Source organism: Corylus avellana, chromosome ca8 (assembly GCF_901000735.1).
Source record: "Corylus avellana chromosome ca8, CavTom2PMs-1.0".
In the NCBI taxonomy this organism is placed as follows: Eukaryota; Viridiplantae; Streptophyta; class Magnoliopsida; order Fagales; family Betulaceae; genus Corylus; species Corylus avellana.
Genome location: NC_081548.1, coordinates 25,664,540 through 25,682,508, shown reverse-complemented (window position 1 = coordinate 25,682,508; position 17,969 = coordinate 25,664,540). Strand labels below are relative to the sequence as shown.

Below are 17,969 nucleotides of genomic sequence, written 5' to 3'. Positions count from 1 at the left end.
TTACGGTTAGCCAGGAGAAGCTGCATGGGAACATTTTGTCTTGTGCTATTTTTCTCTACGAAATCTATAGATTACACCCGAGCTCCCTGTCTTCTTTATTTAGTTTGTTTCCCTTTACGTTAGTTTTTGTGGTTGCAGGAGTAGATCAACTAGGAACACCACCTTACCTGCTGGGCGGAGGTCTGTTTGTGTCCTCTGGCTCTGGTATGTTTCCTTTCCCTTCCTATATCATCGTTGGTGCTGTATATTTCTTGCGACGCCCAAATTTTTTGACTTGAATAAACGATGAAGGTGGGATCCGAAATATTTTACCACATGGCAATTATCAAGCAAGATGCTGACGGTTGATGAAACGTTTTTTTTTTTTTTTTCTTTTTTGAAAAAAGGAAAAGACAGAATGAGTGGCCATTGTGCAGAGGCATTGGACTCGCAAACGAGAATACATTGAACAATATTTATACCTTTGAACCACTGGTCCAGCGTGGCTGTCCTAGACCAGCTTATTTTCCAGTCTCATTGAACTGACAAATATGATTTTGCAAAAAGCTTTAGTAACTGGTGATGACAACCATTAATCAAAAAAGAAAGAAAAAGCTAGCCATGAAAATCAGTTTAACCATAAATTGGTTCTTTACAGATCCTATTTGATGCGACGATTCAAATTTATATATATATATTTGTTTATGGGAGCTCGCGACATTGTTCTGGGCTTTCGTGGAAAAACTGATTTTCACTTGGTTGAACTGGCAATATAAATTACCAACTTTTAAATACAGAACTCATTTATATATATATATATTCGTTTCAATTGGTTGAACTGGCACTATAACCTGCACACAATGGCTGTTTTCATATCATTTTTGGTTTTTAGTACCCAATGAACAATTTCCTCTTTTTGCGCATCAGCGTTATAGGATTATTTAACGCACCATCTTTTGAATTTGAATCCCTTGCCCAAAAAGAAGGGAGTGTGAATAATATAGGGGAATTGTAAGAAGGTTTTTTGTCCGAGTAAGAGAGCTCTCTTGCCTTTGCAAAGGGCCCCATAAGTGAGCTCTTTGCTCGGGCAAGGGAGCTTCTCTCACACACCCCTGCCCAAAGATGGAGGCGGATTCTCAATTGTAGGGATCCCTGGGATCCTGCCCCATGTTTTACACCTTCCTTTGCATATCACATTAGACGTGTGCAAGACGTATAACGTTGAAAAAAGAAAAGAAAGGAAAACTTGGTTAAGTGTGCTTAAATGAGGATAGTTTACAACCCCAAAAAATATTATCATTTTTTGGCCTATGAGTGTATTAATTTGGTTGCATGCATGTTACTTTGCTTGTAATAGTCCCTAGCTAAGTTGATTGAGTGAAATGGCTTGCATTGCACAAGTTCTTAATCTTGACATTGCTTAATCATCTTTTCTCAAATTAAGCGTATCAATCTGATGTGCCTCACAATTTTTCTAATTTTTATAAGTAACTCCGCCTGTGTTTTCTTTAATCTCTTGTATTTACACAGCCGGTCCCAAGCCCGGATAAAGGAGGAGGGTTGTGAAAGTTCGTAACACATATGAAAATTGTGTTCGTATATATGAATATAGATTCTAGGAGGCTTTTTGGATGGAATTGAATGTTAAAGAGGATTGGGGTTGGACTTTAGAGTAAGGCTTTGTCCTGTGTCATATGTCCCACTGGACGCAATTAGAAACGCATGGCACTTTCAAATTGTGTCCTTTGCGTATAGACGCATGACACAAACCAAAGCCTAGACTTGATTCTTGACAACCTATATGAGTGGGTGCAAACAATATGCTCAGCTAAAATTAAGATGGAATTCTATGCTTCAACAAAAATTTATAGGATTGAGACGGGTCCTTGTTAATATTGTGAACTTTCCATTTCCAAGATATACCAGAGAAGGAAATGGTTATTACCGGCAAGAAATTGGTGCTTCCAAATGGATTCAGTAGAGGATGTAGGGATACTGGCTTGGTACCAACTAACCTGCTGGAGGGGCAACCCTTTTATCCTCTCTCACTCTCTTAGACGCGCACACACCCACACATGGGGATTATCCATTTTCTTAATCGGGGATAAGGAAAAGCTAATATAATCTTGAGCTATATTTAATAGTTTCCTCGAGCTTTATGTAAGGTTCTATACATCAGCAAATTTAGTCTTTTTTTCTTTTTCTTTTTTTTTTTAAATCCTTAACATAGAATTATGTTTGGTTTAAATTCAATAGATGTATCATGTATCTAGCCTATGCAGGCTTGCTCAAAGACCACCTTTTTGGTTCAAGATGAACTGCTTCTGCTCGTGTGTAACCCGTGCATGCAGGGGCAAGAGAATGGAGGCTTTCAAGTTTCAAGTGTTTTCTTCATGTAGAAAGGCACTGATTTTTTTTTTTTTTTTTTTGTCTTTTATGATTGAACTAACTCATCGTCATGCGGTGCTTCATTGTTGTTGCCTTGCAACTGACTCAAATACAATAAGAGGCATGGTTAGAAGTTAGAACAAAGAGAGATATCATTTAACTAAAAGATTGTTAAACCCAAATAATTGATTTATCTTTTCATGTATAGATATGTTAGGATTGTTCTAATTTTCACTTGGTTAGTTATTTGTTTAGTCGCTCAAGATTCAAGAAAGAAGATTGCGATATACGGTAATCCTTAACAATTTATACTTAACTTTGGAGGAAACAAAATTTATTAATGCTATGATTAACATTATACTTTGTGCTTTATAAATGCTCATCCATGACATTTTATACTTATCGTGGAACAAAATTTATTTATGCTGCAACTAATATTGCAATTAGTGTTTTAGAGAATTCTACCTCTCGTTGAAGGGTCCCCATTCTCTTCTTGAGAGCTCTCCTCTCCTCTCCTCCTTTCTCTATTTGCATCTCTGTCTTTTTTTCCCTTTCTCTCCTCTTCTCCTCTCTTTTTCTCCCCCCATGTTTTGTTTTTTTGGCTCAGCTAACCCTTTTTCTTCTTCCCTGTACGCCCGTTCACCTGCCTTCCCCTCTTCCAACTCCCACCCTTCCCCACATATTTGGCTTTATGTGTATGCGTTGTAATTTTTTCAATGATTTAATTCTTAGTTTTTTATGAGAAAGAAAGAGAGTGAATTAAATTTAAACCGTTAAAAAAACTAGTTTTTCTTTACAGCTCCTTAACCAAATGGAGGCTACAAGCATGCCATTTGTTGGGCACCTCCCTTCCCTTATTGGACATTGCAATGACCTCCTCCTCCAATGAGCTCGTGTGGCTGTCTGTATCATGAATTATTTAAAATCATTTCTTTATAGGGTTGGAATATTAAAATTCTCAATTCCAGCGTGCACCATGCTTAACCATTTTTACTGGTAATTGATAGAAGTTTAGATAGATAAAAGATGAAATGAGATACTATACGATGCGATTCATGTGAATTTCATGAGAGACGGTTTAAAAGCAATATAAATATAAATGTCAAAAGTTTTCATATTCACTTTGTATTTTTGTATTTGCATTTTTTATTTATAATATCATAGTATCAGCCCAATCCACCAAATAAAAGAGAGGAGTGCTCATTTATATAATGAGATACCATTATGAAACTCTTGTGTAGGGGCTTAACATGGCCCGATAAAATAAATACGAGTTTTTTTAAATTGGCCATGTGTAACTAGTTGGACCATATGAGCATTTCAGCTCGGTTTGATATCTTTTTTTCTTTTTTTCTCTCTTAAAGTGATATCAAGAGAAAGTTAAAGCAAACATATTGAATAACTAGTTGAGATTATATCTGAAAATGAGATGTCTAAGATTTAATTCTATTAAATCATTATTGATTGGGCTAAGATAGTATTTAAATCCAAAAGCTACAGAAGAGAATGGCTGTTTGAGTAATTTTGAATTGGGATAATGTATTTATTATTAAACTGTTAGAATTTTATAGAAATTAGAGGGGTTTAAAAGATAAGTGGTATGGGGCCCAATTGTTCCAATAGATAAAGTGAATTTATCATTCATCCCTAATTCAGTATAATATAATTAAGTAGTAGTATTAGATTAGATTATTAGTAGGTGCGAATAATTAATTAAGGCAAGTGAAATGTGAAATGTGAATCGCGCAGGAAAAAAACTGTATAAAAGGAGCATCATCGGCTTTCCATCTTTCAGCTATCATCCGGTCGGTCCCACTCAAGGCCTTACCCGACCAGGACCAGCCCACCACCACCTCCTTAAAAGCTCTAACTTTAATGTAATGTAATGCCATATCTCTTTCCTATTTTTCTCTTCTAGTCTTGCTCATATATATATATATATATATAAGAAAGTTATTTATTGTACAGATAAATAAAAAACTGGAAAGAATTGCCAGTCCCTCACTCAGTCACTCTCTCTCTATAACACTCGCACAACACGCTGGGGTCATTTTCTTTTTCGTCTCTCTCCCATCTCCATCGCTTGAATCTTTTTCGCTTTTGTCTTTCCTTGTCCTGTAATTAGGAGTATTAATTATTTTTTATTAACACCCTTTTTTCTTTTTCTTTTTCTTTTTATTACTGGTACTAACATTTAATCTATATAAATATATATTTTGATCCGTCTTTCTCTCCCTCTTTTCTTTCTCTTTCTCTTTCTTGAGAGCAAAATCTAAATGGTGTCAGCTTCTGGTTAAGGAAAGGAATGTGAGAATGGTTTTTGGGTGTTGGTTACTGGACCCTAACTAACAACGGAACCACATCAGACCACTATCTATAACTATTAAGAAGAGAAGCAGAAGAAGTAGTAGAAGAAGAAGATTACTCCCTCACTCACTGCTGTATGGGTTCCGAGCAGAACAGATTCCCTCAGCAGGAACGGGTAAAGCCTCTCTCTTCATTTCTCTTTTATTTTTCTTCTTTGTTCATTCTTTTGCTAGTATTTGGATCCGTTGGGGGGTGGGTTCGATTTGGCGTCAGATCTGGGTTGTTCTGAGCACAATTCCAAGTAGTGTTTGGGTTTTTACATTTCCCATTTCGTTTGGTTTTTCCACTCAAAAGGTCAAGCATGTTCTTGTCCAGATCTGGGGTGGCAGCCATTTGATTAATTTCTGAACGCTATTCTTTTGTTTTACTGGTACTAGTTAAAGACTAATGCTACTGGATTACACTTGGAAAGGCTTTACCCCTGCTCTCAATTTGCTTTACCATAATACAATGAATGCTTCAGTCTCTCAGAGTGGCCATCAGATCTGATGGACACTCTTCTTGGGCCAACAATCGTAAGATCAAGCCAGTCCTACTCAATTTTTAATGTTTATTTACAAATTTAATTAGTTGTCGACGTCATTATTTTTTTAAGCTTTCTTCGAGTTCGATCTGCAAATTATACACGGAACCTTTCATCTTCTAAAGGGACTAATACAGCTGAAAGAATTACCCATTAATAACTATGATATTGTTTTAGATATCCATTTCTTCTTCTGCCTTTGTTAGATTGGGTTCTTTTTTAAACTGCTAATTGTACCATCAATTTCCCTGTTGCCTTTATGACATTTTGCGTTTTAATATGCCAATATAAACTATTTTTTTCAGGAAAAATAGTATAATATCTTGTGTAGCTAAATTCATGCAGAAGGCTTTGCCAATAGGAATGTTAAATAGATTTTGATATAATGCTCAACTGTATTGACAGCGAAAGAGATGGGGAGGATGTTTGGGTGCATTGTCTTGTTTTGGCACACAGAAAGGTGGAAAGCGAATTGTTCCTGCATCTAGGATTCCTGAGGGAAATGTAGCAGCTGCCCAGATAAACGGTCCTCAAGCAGTTGGGTTGACTAATCAAGCTACCGGACTAGCTCCATCTCTTCTTGCTCCACCTTCATCACCAGCATCCTTTACGAATTCTGCACTCCCTTCAACAGCTCAGTCACCTAGCTGTTTCTTGTCATTATCTGCAAACTCACCTGGAGGTCCTTCATCCACTATGTTTGCCACCGGGCCATATGCCAATGAATTACAACGATTCGTTTCTCCTCCTGTTTTTTCAACCTTTACAACTGAGCCATCAACTGCTCCCCTCACTCCCCCACCAGAGTTGGCTCACCTTACTACTCCCTCGTCCCCAGATGTGCCTTTTGCTCAGTTCCTCTCATCTTCGGTGGATCTCAAAAGTACTGACAAGACCAATTATATTGCTGCAAATGATCTTCAAGCTACATATTCACTTTATCCTGGAAGTCCAGCTAGTAGTCTCAGATCACCAATTTCAAGGACCTCAGCTGACTGTTTATCATCATCTTTTCCCGAGCGCGAATTTACCTCACAATGGGATCCTTCAATATCTCACCAAAATGGCAAGTATCCAAGGAGTGGTTCTGGCAGGCTATTTGGGCTTGATGCAACCGGTGCCTCCATGGCATCTCAAGATTCTAATTTCTTCTGCCCTGCTACATTTGCTCAATTCTATCTGGATCATAATCCACCATTTCCTCATACTGGCGGGAGGTTAAGTGTGTCCAAGGATTCGGATGTTTACTCTTCTGGTGGAAATGGACATCAGAACAGGCAGAATAAGAGTCCCAAGCAAGATGTGGAAGAAATAGAAGCTTACAGAGCATCCTTTGGTTTCAGTGCAGATGAAATTATCAGTACCACTCAATATGTAGAGATTTCTGATGTAATGGAGGACTCATTTACCATGACTCCTTTTACCTCTAATAAACCGCCCATGGAAGAAAATATAGAACCTGCATCACTGATTGAGGGACTTAAAACTCACAGAACGCAGACAAACACGCCGAGTCAAAAAAGCCTTAAATCAGGGTCAGATATTATTGATGAGGGTGTATGCTGTGGTGTGCCGACATTATGCAATGGTCACGAAGGTGAAGTGTCATTACTTGATTTATAGTTACACTATTGCTCCACTGGTTGTCAAGAAATCATGGGAAATAAAACAAAAATAAGTTTAGAAAAAGAAGTGGACCTTTTTACAACTACCAATTGAACCTTAATCTGTCATTACCGTCCAGTTCTATGATTTCATGTCAATCAACTGGAGCATACCTGTGAAGTACCTGTTTTATGCTTTGACCCATCTTTATTTCTCATGAGATAAGCATCATCAAGTAAAATTTAGCATTTTGGGGCATCTTTGCTGTAATATATACAAACTTAATCATACTTCATAAACCAACATAGATGAACCCTTGTGGAGAAGTCAAAATTTTGAAGAGGCAACAATTAATGAACATTTTTCCTACTTATTTGTTTTTTTTTTTTTGTTTCCTTTCCAATGCTGCCTTCCCCATCTTTGGAGGATAGTTTCTGTTAGGGAGGGACCTGGACCTTTATTTCAGATTTTATTGGGTCAATCTATGTTCTATATTTCTGTCTTCCTGCATTTGCTCGCAATAATGTTCCTTTCATGCATGACTCAGATAATAAATCGCGGAGACAACCTGGCAATGTCTCTGGATCCAGTACGCCTGTTAGTGACATTCTGACTGATGAAGAGGACATATTTTCGAAGATGGAGTTATCCAAAAGCAGCAGGAAATACCAGCTAGGTTTGTCAACCTCTGATGCAGAAATTGACTATAGGAGAGGAAGAAGCTTAAGAGAAGGCAGAGGAGGGTTTGCATGGCATCACTAAGAGTCAGTGCAAAAATAGATGGTCAGTTGTTTCCCATGTGAATTAGTTTGGAGGCTTCTTTTGTCATACACTTTTGTTTGGAGTTCTCTGTGATAGATGGAATGATCTAACCTATGATCTAACCTGCTCTCTCTCTCTCTCTCTCTCTCTCTGTGAGGTGTGTGACGTGATTGATCTTTCTGATTGATGAATGTATACCTACGTTCCTATTTCCCTTGTACGTTATATAGGTGGTGCATCTAATTATGTGTATTTGGCTAATGCTACTCCTTTATACTATGGAACAACTGTTGCAACATCAGTTTAGCTGTTGTTTGTAGTGTTTTCTGCACCATCTTCAGGGGTCGTATTTGTCGAAGTCGTTTTATTCAAATAGAGATGGGAGCTTGCATGTGCATCTGTCTGCCTGTCGCTCTCCTATGGTGTCTTTATTTAGAGTCATCATGTCTAGTTTAGGTGAATAGGTTGAACTACAAACTGGTCCATTTAAATGTGTTTTCACTTTGATGAATTTGATCACTAACTTTGCAGACCATGGTCAATGTTATCCTCCCGTCAGCCTATGTTGACAAGGCTGCTGTTGAGTGTTGAGTGGGAAGAACGGCACCGTTTTGATGCCAAATGAAATCCGTATGTTTTCAATTTTTTTTTTTTTTTTTGTCGCTCTTGCTGAAAACAGAATTAGAGGATACGTGATAAAATGACCCTCCTGATGGGTGATGACCCACCAGCCGCGTAGCCAACCACAGAATCTCTCTCTCTCTCTCTCTCTCTCATCAGTCATCACCATCCACAGCCTGCAGGTGAAGAGCAGCTACTCCAAAAGCCTTGCTGCCTGTGGACTGTAACGATTTGGTCTGGTCATCTTCCAATCTTACTCGGAATGAAAGGCGGATCTTATCTTTGAGTTTTCAAGAATGTGAGGGATTTGGGATGGGGCTTTTGGTTTAAAAATAAAAATTGCTTGCTGAATAATAAACCGAAAAAATCTTACAGTGGCAATTGGTATTGCCAAGTCTATCCTCAACGTGAAGATTTGCTCATTGTTGGCTTAATGCAGCATGGTTTCCGGATCCCCAAGGAGGAGCGGCTGGTAACGATATCAACCGATCTGGGAAGGGTTTCCCTGTAGATAAGGGAAATAGGGTATCAATAATCACTAAAAATAATGTTACCATTTACACTTTTTTAATAAAATAAAATAAAAAAAAATAAAAAAAAATTCCAAATTTAAAAAAGGTTGGAGGGGGAGACCAATTGTGATTATTTTACCTGAGTGTGACTATAGTAGCACCAACCTACAAGGAGCTACTCAGGAGGAATTTAAACGGTAGAAACTGCAAGCGCACCATTAACTAGGGCTGGCAAAATGGGTCGATGGGTTGACCCATTTACGACCTATAATCTGTTTATGATAAACTCAAACACAACCCGTTTAGTTAACAGCTCAACCCCACCAAACTTAGACACAACACGACTATTTCACGGGTTACTCAAAACAACCTGCTTAACCTGTTTTAAATAATGGGTTGTGTTGGGTTGACACAACATGAACCGTATAAAGTAACGGGTCGTGTCGGGTTAACACGACCCGTTTAACCCATATAAAATAATTTGTCTTGTCAAGTTTACACAACCCGTTTAAACGACACCTTAATACTTATCTAACCACTTGAAAATTTTCTTAGACCATTAAACCACTACTCGTGATGTTACACATTTATTACACCTATTTCATACCTACCGACATTTTAAGTAACTTTTCTTTTGTAATTTTTAAATAGTTAACATAAGAAACCTTTTAAAATATGACATACCTTTAGGTGTAAAATAAGTGATAAATGGATGTAAAGAGCAGCATTACTCAATTAAACAGAAACTACTTAAAATATTCAACATATTCATAATAAAGAATAACATAATTCAATCAAGCACAAGCATTTGCGTATAGCCCTTTGCTTGGATTGGCCATGTTACGAATCGGAAAAAGATCATAACAGGTCCTCCAGCCATGCTCTGCTATGATTCTTCGGCCGAAAGTGAGTGGAATCAGCCTTCCAGCCACCTTCAAACTTATATCGTGCCAGTCATCTACTAGTTTGTTTTGTTGCGAATTCTCAACTTAACTAACTAAAAGAATTTAAAGGAAAAGAAAAAAGGGGTAAGGGAAGAAAATGGAATACTTAACATGCCCCCAGGTCCCAGTCGAACCTGCCTGGTTTACCACCTTATCCGTCAGAATTTAGTAAAGAAAAACAATAATAATAAAAATAAATAAAAAGTGGTTGAAACCTTGGAATAGCAATCAGGATATCAAACCAAACCCACAAAATTCTTGCCCGACAAAGCAAATGGTATATGGCGTCATGATGGCTCAAACCCACTCCCAGGGACCAGGGTGCTCCCCAAGCCCCAACCTCGAAGTCAAACATATCATGCAATTGGTTCGTATAGGATCACATGCAGAAAATATACCAACGGGACGAAAACAGCCAAGAAAAGCCTCTTCCAACACCATCCAAGTGAAGTGAAGAAACAAAACACAAAAATAATTGATAATAGAGAACAGAAAAGTATTCCCTCCCCAACTCCCAACCTTCTAGAATTAAGCAACTCTTACCATCAACGATATCATGACCTATCTTATCTATTTAAAGTTTATCCAAAACTGCTATAGCACACTGCTGGCACCTGGCAGTCAATTTTTACAACCGTTGAGATATGCACAAAGATGGGGAGAACTAAGGGCTCATTGCTTCCGAGGACCATATAAATTATGAAGAGCAATATGGCAATGCTGTAAGTAAATCCACTAAAAGTACAAGTGGACATATATTGTATGTTGGGATGTTCGGCAAGCTCTGCTTATAAGTTCATCTCAATATGTTGATCAGATGGTTTGTTCGAGTCATTCTGCTCCACTTTGATGCATGGCTCATCTATTGCCATCATATTTGATACCTGAAAGCGACAAAAATATATAAGGGAGATGTTGACTCAATGGACTCTTTCTATGTAAGATAACTTTACCTTCACTAGGTCTAGAAGTCAACCTATACTCGCAAAACAGAATATTACACACTTTAGGGTGTGTAAAGCATAATGCTACAAGTTACACTATATAAATACAGAAAAAGAAAAAAAGATGATATCTTTTGTAAACTTCTAACTACCCCCAACTGGAGAACTTAAATGACATTTCACAGGTTCCCAATACAAAAGAAAAAGGGTCAAAAAGAAAACAAAAAGGACAATAGGGCACCTCTGACACACCATTTCTTCAAGTTTAACATCAGAGAGATAAATTACCACTTAATAAAACACCAATCCAGAAAAGACAAAAAGTTGGCTCAAGTTGCCTAACTATGAACTGTGAACAAAAAAATGGTAATTACAGAGCAAAACAGATAATAGAACTTAACATACTGGATCTTTACATTCGGGTTCAATATATTCTCTCTTCACTCGACTTGGCAAAGGCTTACTGTACAACAGAGAAAGATACAATTGTTAGCAGCCTCAATAGAAGGAACACCAACAGAGAGAGAGAGAGAGATAGAGGAAACTTTGGATACCGGTCATCATCAGACTCCATGTCAGAATCAGGTTCCCATCTTTTATCTCCATCATTTTGATCTTCATCCGCCTGAATACAAGACACTTTCAGCCATTAACTTACATACCAAGTCTACATATGCAGTAATGGAGCCACAGGGTCACCAGGATGGCCATGGGTGGTTCATTTAATTTAGTTTTTTTTTTTTTTTTTTTTTTTTTCAAGGGTATAAGAGACATTTCACATATTTGCCGTTTGATTTAACCCTAAACTCTAACAGTAAGGGTAAAATTAAATGGCACTGAAACATGGGATTGCAAAAATTAAAAGTTCGAGGTTAAGATTGCAAAAACGCTGATACTTCAAGAAAAAGAGGGGTGGGATATATATATCAGCCTCCCCAAAGTAATTTTTTGCCTCTGCCATTGTACACATGCATATTGAAATTTGGGCAATGACAAAAACATAGTATAAGCAATCTACTACCTGTCCAATCATGTAAAAAAAAAAAAAATGACAACTAACATGAGATCTTCAAAAGTGTCACACGTTATGGGGGGAAGAGCACATGAATCTGGGTAAGCTGTTCTAATCGAACTTTCTAGAGACTCACACTAGTCTATGACCATTTCATAAATTCCTTCCCCCCGCACTACACTATATAATAAGGGTGGCACAAACCATGCACCCCAAGCTACCAACTTCAAGGTTGCAGAAGAAATTTAAAATGACTAGCCACATTAAAGCACACAGCAGAAGGCCTTAGTTGATCAAATACTCTTATGGGTTTGAACATGGGGATTTTTGGGACTACTACTCATGCTAACAAACAAGGAATTTCGCTCTATACTGAAGCAAAATTTCCTGCACCTAATATCCAACACAAGTTCCAAAGCACTTGGTCCCTGTTATCCACAAAAGTTCAGGTAATTTCTACTTCTTTCCTAATTAACAGCAAAACCTGCAGATTAAGCTACAAGTATACTTCACCAAATGAAAAATTGCCAACTCAAATTCAACATCCACAGTTTTAGAATCAGACCGTATCACAATAAAAGATAGAGAACTTGGACAAGTACACCAATTTCTGATCCAACATGCACAATCATAGAATAGACAATTGGAAGAACATAGCGAGTTACATAATTATTGATTTCAAGATTTAAGCTCTGTAAGAGTACCTTTCATCCTTCTTTCCTTTTAGTTCATTATGTCATGGATAGATATTAATATTGTATTAGTTTTTAATAAGCATCAGATTAATGAAACAAGGACATAATAGTTTAGTGTTCATAATAGAAATTTGTTACAGTTAAGGCAAAAGAAGAAAACAAGGAAGTCAACACCATGGCACTTAATGATAATAAGAGATGTAAAAACGCACCTCTGGAAGCTCTGTATCAGGTGGTCGCTCTTGGAACTGGACACTTGGAGCATGTTGCAGCTTTGATAGATTCTCAAGAAGTTTTGCTCTTATCTCTTCCAATAACTGACGAGAGTTTTTATTTTCCATGTTACTTGGAGCCACATGAAGAGTATAATCTGGACCAAAGTACTCATAATATTCATGTTGCGGCATCTTATCATCAAGTTCGATCCCAAGTGCAACACCCGTCTGCTCAACAAATAAGGAGAATTCTATCAAGTGGAAAGAAGGGATTTATAAAAACTATCCATTATGGGGAGAAAAAGGCCTACATATGAGCCCCAAATTGGCAGTAAGATATTTTTGTTATTTTAATGGTCAGAATTCAATAAATAAAATTTCTAGCTCTTGCTTATTCCAATGTCAAGATTCGATATTATTCATTTTCCACTCAAAATATCCAGTGCATAACAAGAGAAACATCGGTCTAATGAAAAAAAAATCTATCCAAGAATGATTCTTAAGGGCCAAATCAAACTCAGAAACACTGAGAAATGCAACACTCAGAAAATCAAACTTTCAACAGATTTCAACCAAACAAATATTTTTATACAAAATAAGTTAACATGTCGTAGGACCATAACTTTTGCAATTTTTTCATTATATTTTCTAATAAGCTCGTCAGTTTTAGGATAGTTGTGAATTATAGTGCACACATTTTGTTACAAATCGATTTCTTACTATTTATTATTATCCAAGTGTTTCCAAAATTCATGCCATCTTCTGGCATTTCCTAAAGTACTGTTAAAGATACTAATCCAACAGCAGCCAAAACTAAACAATTAAAATTAAGCATCTATATCAACCAATTATAAAGGTTAATCTAAATGACACTTCATCATTGCACTGAAAATATACAATACCTCATAACACCAGCAACGAGCGACATTTCGTATTGTATAACCACCTCCACCCACCAATAGAAGTGGAACATTGAAAGATCTCATAAATCTAAGACACTCTGCGTGACCCTTAATTGATAGATTGAAACACCCTAATCTATCACCTGACAAAGAGTCTGCACCACACTGTAGGATCACAGCACCGGGCCTGAAAATTTCCATCACTTTCCCTATTATTGGTTTAAACAAGGATTGGTAGCTCTCATCATCAATACCATCATCAAGGGGTACATTGAGAGAATAGTATTTCCCTTTACCATATCCAATGTCACGAATATCACCTGTACCAGGGAAATAATCTCCAAATTTATGAAATGAAACAGTCATGACTCTATCAGTTGTGTAGAAAGCCTCCTCTACACCGTCGCCATGGTGGATATCAATGTCCACATATAAAACACGCTGCATTGATATGAAATGAAAAATTATATTCCAAACCATTTACATCAATCAGTAGATAATATTGCATGCCAATAGAAAAATAGTTTATCATTTGCCACACAAATGAGAGAATGTTTTTCAACTAGTCCAAATCTTAGAGTTTGCCAAATGAAAACAATAAAACTAATGATGACCATGATTATTAAGTTAGTTGGTGTCCGTAATCATTGGCGGTCACACAAGGTTACACATAAGCAACATTTTGTGCCTTATTCCATGAAATGATTTGTCATTAATTAAATCAGTTCAAGAACTACTTGAACTCAAACATGGCTGAAAAAAGAAATTTGGCTATGAGAATGACTGGCTATGCAAACGCAAAAGCCAACCTAATAATTGGTTAGTTCCAAGAACTACTGTCACACTCCAACCCCCAAATTCAAAAGCAACTATCAGACTTGTAAAGGCTTGTAAAAATTTGGGTTTTTTTAAAAAAAAATTATAATTATCATTTTAGAAGGCATCCAATAATATTGAAGTAATACTAATCAAAAGATCATTTTTGAAGGCATCCTAAGAAATCAATCCACTTGCTACATTGATACCAGTAATGCTATCATTTTTGTTAATCACTTGTATTTATGAAAATGCAAAACTTGATGATAAATCCCTAGAAAAAGGTTTGTGATTTTTGAAAAAAGTGATATTAAAGGCAAAAGTAGCTGAAAGAGCAACCTAAATTTTTCTGTAGAGTAACCATAAATATCAACATAATACCACCATTAGTTGCATAATAAGTGTGTTGCACACAGATTATATCATGCTTTACTCAACATTGATGAGTAGATTCTAACTAGACATTCACCAAGAAAAAAGATTGCTTACTCGTCTCAAAATAAATAAATAAATAAAAAGTGAATAAATAGGGAGTCTGATAGGGAAAAATCACCAGAAAAAAAGGCCTTCCGCTCTTCTAAACCATAATAAATGCCTTCAGCCATGAATAACAACAAATACGTGGATTCACAACACACAGACACACAAAACAAAGTAATGACCTTAAAAGACAAAATATATAAACATGTTTATCCATTCTATGTAAAAGCTACACATCTTGTAATTATCTTCTCATCTGCAAAGAACCACAATTCAAAATCTAACAAATAGAAAGCAAGCTTCTTCCAATTATCTAAACAAAAACAATAATAACAATAATAATGATATGAAAATCTGCCTTGCAGATTCATAAATTCAGTTCAAAACATTCAAGAATTAGAGGCTATGAGCTGTAGCTCAAATGGCATTGCCTTGACCTGTAAGAACAGGGTGGAGAATGAGGTCGTAGGTTCATGACCCCAAGAGAGGCCTTATATAACTCACCAAATAAAATAAAATATATTGAAGAATTAGTTCCATTCTCATGCATCAAAATAAACAATACTCCATAAAAATAAGAAAAGTTGACCAACCTCATGTACTTTGAGAAGTTCCAGAATTGCCAATACAATGTCATTCACGTAGCAAAATCCAGAAGCCTCGCACTTTTTGGCATGGTGCAGCCCACCAGCCCAGTTAATTGCAATATCACTACCTCCTTGGTTCAATTTGAGTGCACCAGCAACTGAACCCCCGGCATAAGTCTGACAGAATGAGTAAAGACCATCAAATACGGGACAGTCTTCACCAACGTTAAACCTCTTTAGCTGCCTCAGTTGATCTTGCTGTGTTTCCGGGGTGATGGCCCTCAGAAAGTTGACATAATCATCAGCATGGAACTTGCAAAGATCCCTATCTCTGGCAGGAGTGGGCTTCAGGACCTGCATATGTTGAAGCAATCCATAGTGGGCTAAGAGAGCATGTGTCATTCGAATCCTATGGGGCTTCATCGGGTGACCCTGTCCATAATAATAATTCCCAACCTCAGGGTCATAGAAATAGGAAACTTTTCTCTTCACCCCATCTGGCCCAGATGGAAGGGAATTGCCTCCGCTTTCCATTACGTGATCTGCAAAGAGGTGAGTGATAAAGTTAATCAAAGGATTTCCTATATGAGGGAGAATGCTTGGGGAAGGCAAATAAATCAGGACCAACAATTTATTCCAACTCTCCTCGCAAGCAAACTAGCTGCAATTGGTTCCCTTTGGAATCCCTTTTGCGGATTTGAGATAAATGAGTCAATTAATAAATTTGATTTCGAAAGTAAAGCGTGGGAAAGGCATTGAAGGTACTGAGAAACAAATGTACATCCACATATAATAGAAAGGTTGGAAGTTACTCAGTGAAAGCACATGGATCATTAGTCCTAGGTTATCCATCAGGCAATTAAAACTGACCCTGCAACCTACATCACTCACTCCAAGAAAGAAGAGGAAGACGAAGAAGAAGAAGAAGAAGAAGAAGAAGAAGGATACGAGTCGACCTAAAGCGCAGATAAAGCCAAAAACACAGCAGATTGTGCACTCATATATAAAATAATTGATATTGAAAAGGAAAGGATCATAATTACTCTACCATCTATAAAAAGAAAATAGGGAAAAACAAAAACAAAAACAAAAAAAAAATCAAAAGTTAAAGAGTGCCCTAATGGCCAAACAAAAAGCAATTTGAAGAAGATTATAGAAACTCACATAAGAACCTAAAAACACTACAAAAAGAAAACTAGACACAAACAAGCACGCCAAGAGGCGAAGTTGAGAAAGAAAGACCTTTGCGGCTGCGGAGAAGGAAAGAGAAGACTGGAGAAGCGCTCGACTTCCACCGCCGATTCTCTTCTCTTTTCTTTTACTAGCTTCTTTCTACTAGCGTTGGAGTATTTGTTTTGTAAAAAACCTGTTTATTTATTTAAGTTACCAAGCGACTTCCAAAACGCAAGTAACTCAAGGCTTATTATGAATCAATTCGTCCCTAAGGTATTGCCGCCACTCTGATTGTAGTCGACCTCTCACTTGACATTTATTTATTTATTTATTTATTTTGGCTAATTCATTGTAAAAACTAAAGTGATTGTAAGTCTGGGTTTAATTGTTAAATTTGGACTTGATTTTGTGCTTAAAGTTGAAAAACATAAGCTGTCCCTCCCTAACTGATCGATAATAATTTTCAAGTGTTTTAAAAGAACTGAGATTTGAGAGTTTCAATCATAGTCTCAATCACAAAACAAACATTTTCATATTTCAAAAGTTCAAGTTCCTGAGAAAGTAAGTCGCAATGGCGGTTGGATCAAGTTTGAACAAGGAAGAAGTTAAGTAATTTACAAGTTTATCTAAGAGTCTTAGTCGCAAGTCTGTTTGAATAAACTCTATTTGAATTGAAGTGTTTCACAAGAGCTCAAAGAAAGCTTGGTCGCAAGCCATTCGAAGAAGGTTGGTATAGATTTGAGAGCCATGATCGAAACTCTAATCGTACAATGTTCGAATGCCAGCAGCTAGAAAATTGTGTTATCCTAGCATGCGTTGGAACGTGCTACTCGCCCATTCGAACGCAACTTTCTTTGATTGTTTTTAACCAACTTTCACCTAAACTTCGGTTTTTTGCAAAGCCTATATAAGCATCATTATGCACTATTTTTAAGAGACCCTTAAGCCAATATTTTGTGAGCTAAGGGATAACCCTTGCATCCTTATGTTTTCAATTCCTTATCTCTCTTCAAGTTTCTTTAAACCACACAAATTCATAAAACCTTCAAGAAAATAGAGTCCCAAGTGTAGAGGAGACAGAACAAAAGATTTACTAGAGTTCTATAGTTATTGTGGTAGAAAGACAAACAAGTCAATCATTAGGTACAAGTTAAGTTTTTATTGCAAACGTTTTTGTAAGTATAAACTGATTGTAAATTTTAAATAGTATATAGTAAATTGATTTATTGGGTTTAGCTATCAGAGTTTTTCAAAAGGTTTTCACTTTTTATCAAAATTGTTGTGTTTAATGTTTGCGGTTAACTTGCCTACCACCAGGCATCCATCAACCTCATCCTAAGACCCTCCCCACACCCAAAAATAAAAAATAAAAAAACTCACAATTGGTCCGTACCCCCCGCACTGCAGTCCCTTTGACAACTTATCCTCTTTGCGATCTTCCTTC

General features: G+C 36.9%; 2 protein-coding genes across 2 annotated transcripts; one reads left to right on the top strand and one right to left on the bottom strand.

The window, feature by feature from the left end:
- Nucleotides 1-4,376: 4,376 nt before the first annotated feature.
- Nucleotides 4,377-7,935, top strand: LOC132189783 (uncharacterized protein At1g76660). Its single transcript, XM_059604572.1, has 3 exons — nt 4,377-4,849; nt 5,663-6,854; nt 7,410-7,935. Exons 1-3 carry the CDS (start codon nt 4,811-4,813, stop codon nt 7,622-7,624), a joined length of 1,446 nt encoding a protein of 481 aa, XP_059460555.1. The 5' UTR covers nt 4,377-4,810; the 3' UTR covers nt 7,625-7,935.
- Nucleotides 7,936-10,147: 2,212 nt separating this feature from the next.
- On the bottom strand, nt 10,148-16,736 carry LOC132189374 (histone deacetylase 19-like). The gene is made up of 7 exons (XM_059604098.1): nt 16,595-16,736; nt 15,359-15,894; nt 13,470-13,910; nt 12,565-12,795; nt 11,200-11,270; nt 11,051-11,108; nt 10,148-10,585 (listed from the first exon to the last, which is right to left on the bottom strand). Exons 2-7 carry the CDS (start codon nt 15,884-15,886, stop codon nt 10,490-10,492), a joined length of 1,425 nt encoding a protein of 474 aa, XP_059460081.1. The 5' UTR covers nt 15,887-15,894; nt 16,595-16,736; the 3' UTR covers nt 10,148-10,489.
- Nucleotides 16,737-17,969: the final 1,233 nt, after the last annotated feature.

Excerpts from the sequence above, each read along its gene's own strand:
- LOC132189783 (XM_059604572.1), top strand. The coding sequence starts at position 4,811 with ATGGGTTCCGAGCAGAACAGATTCCCTCAGCAGGAACGG. Across the intron at positions 4,850-5,662 it reads GATTCCCTCAGCAGGAACGG|CGAAAGAGATGGGGAGGATG; the intron begins GTAAAGCCTCTC and ends CTGTATTGACAG. Across the intron at positions 6,855-7,409 it reads ATTATGCAATGGTCACGAAG|ATAATAAATCGCGGAGACAA; the intron begins GTGAAGTGTCAT and ends TGCATGACTCAG.
- LOC132189374 (XM_059604098.1), bottom strand. The coding sequence starts at position 15,886 with ATGGAAAGCGGAGGCAATTCCCTTCCATCTGGGCCAGATGGGGTGAAG. Across the intron at positions 11,271-12,564 it reads CTGATACAGAGCTTCCAGAG|GCGGATGAAGATCAAAATGA; the intron begins GTGCGTTTTTAC and ends TCTTGTATTCAG. Across the intron at positions 11,109-11,199 it reads ATGGAGTCTGATGATGACCG|TAAGCCTTTGCCAAGTCGAG; the intron begins GTATCCAAAGTT and ends TCTGTTGTACAG.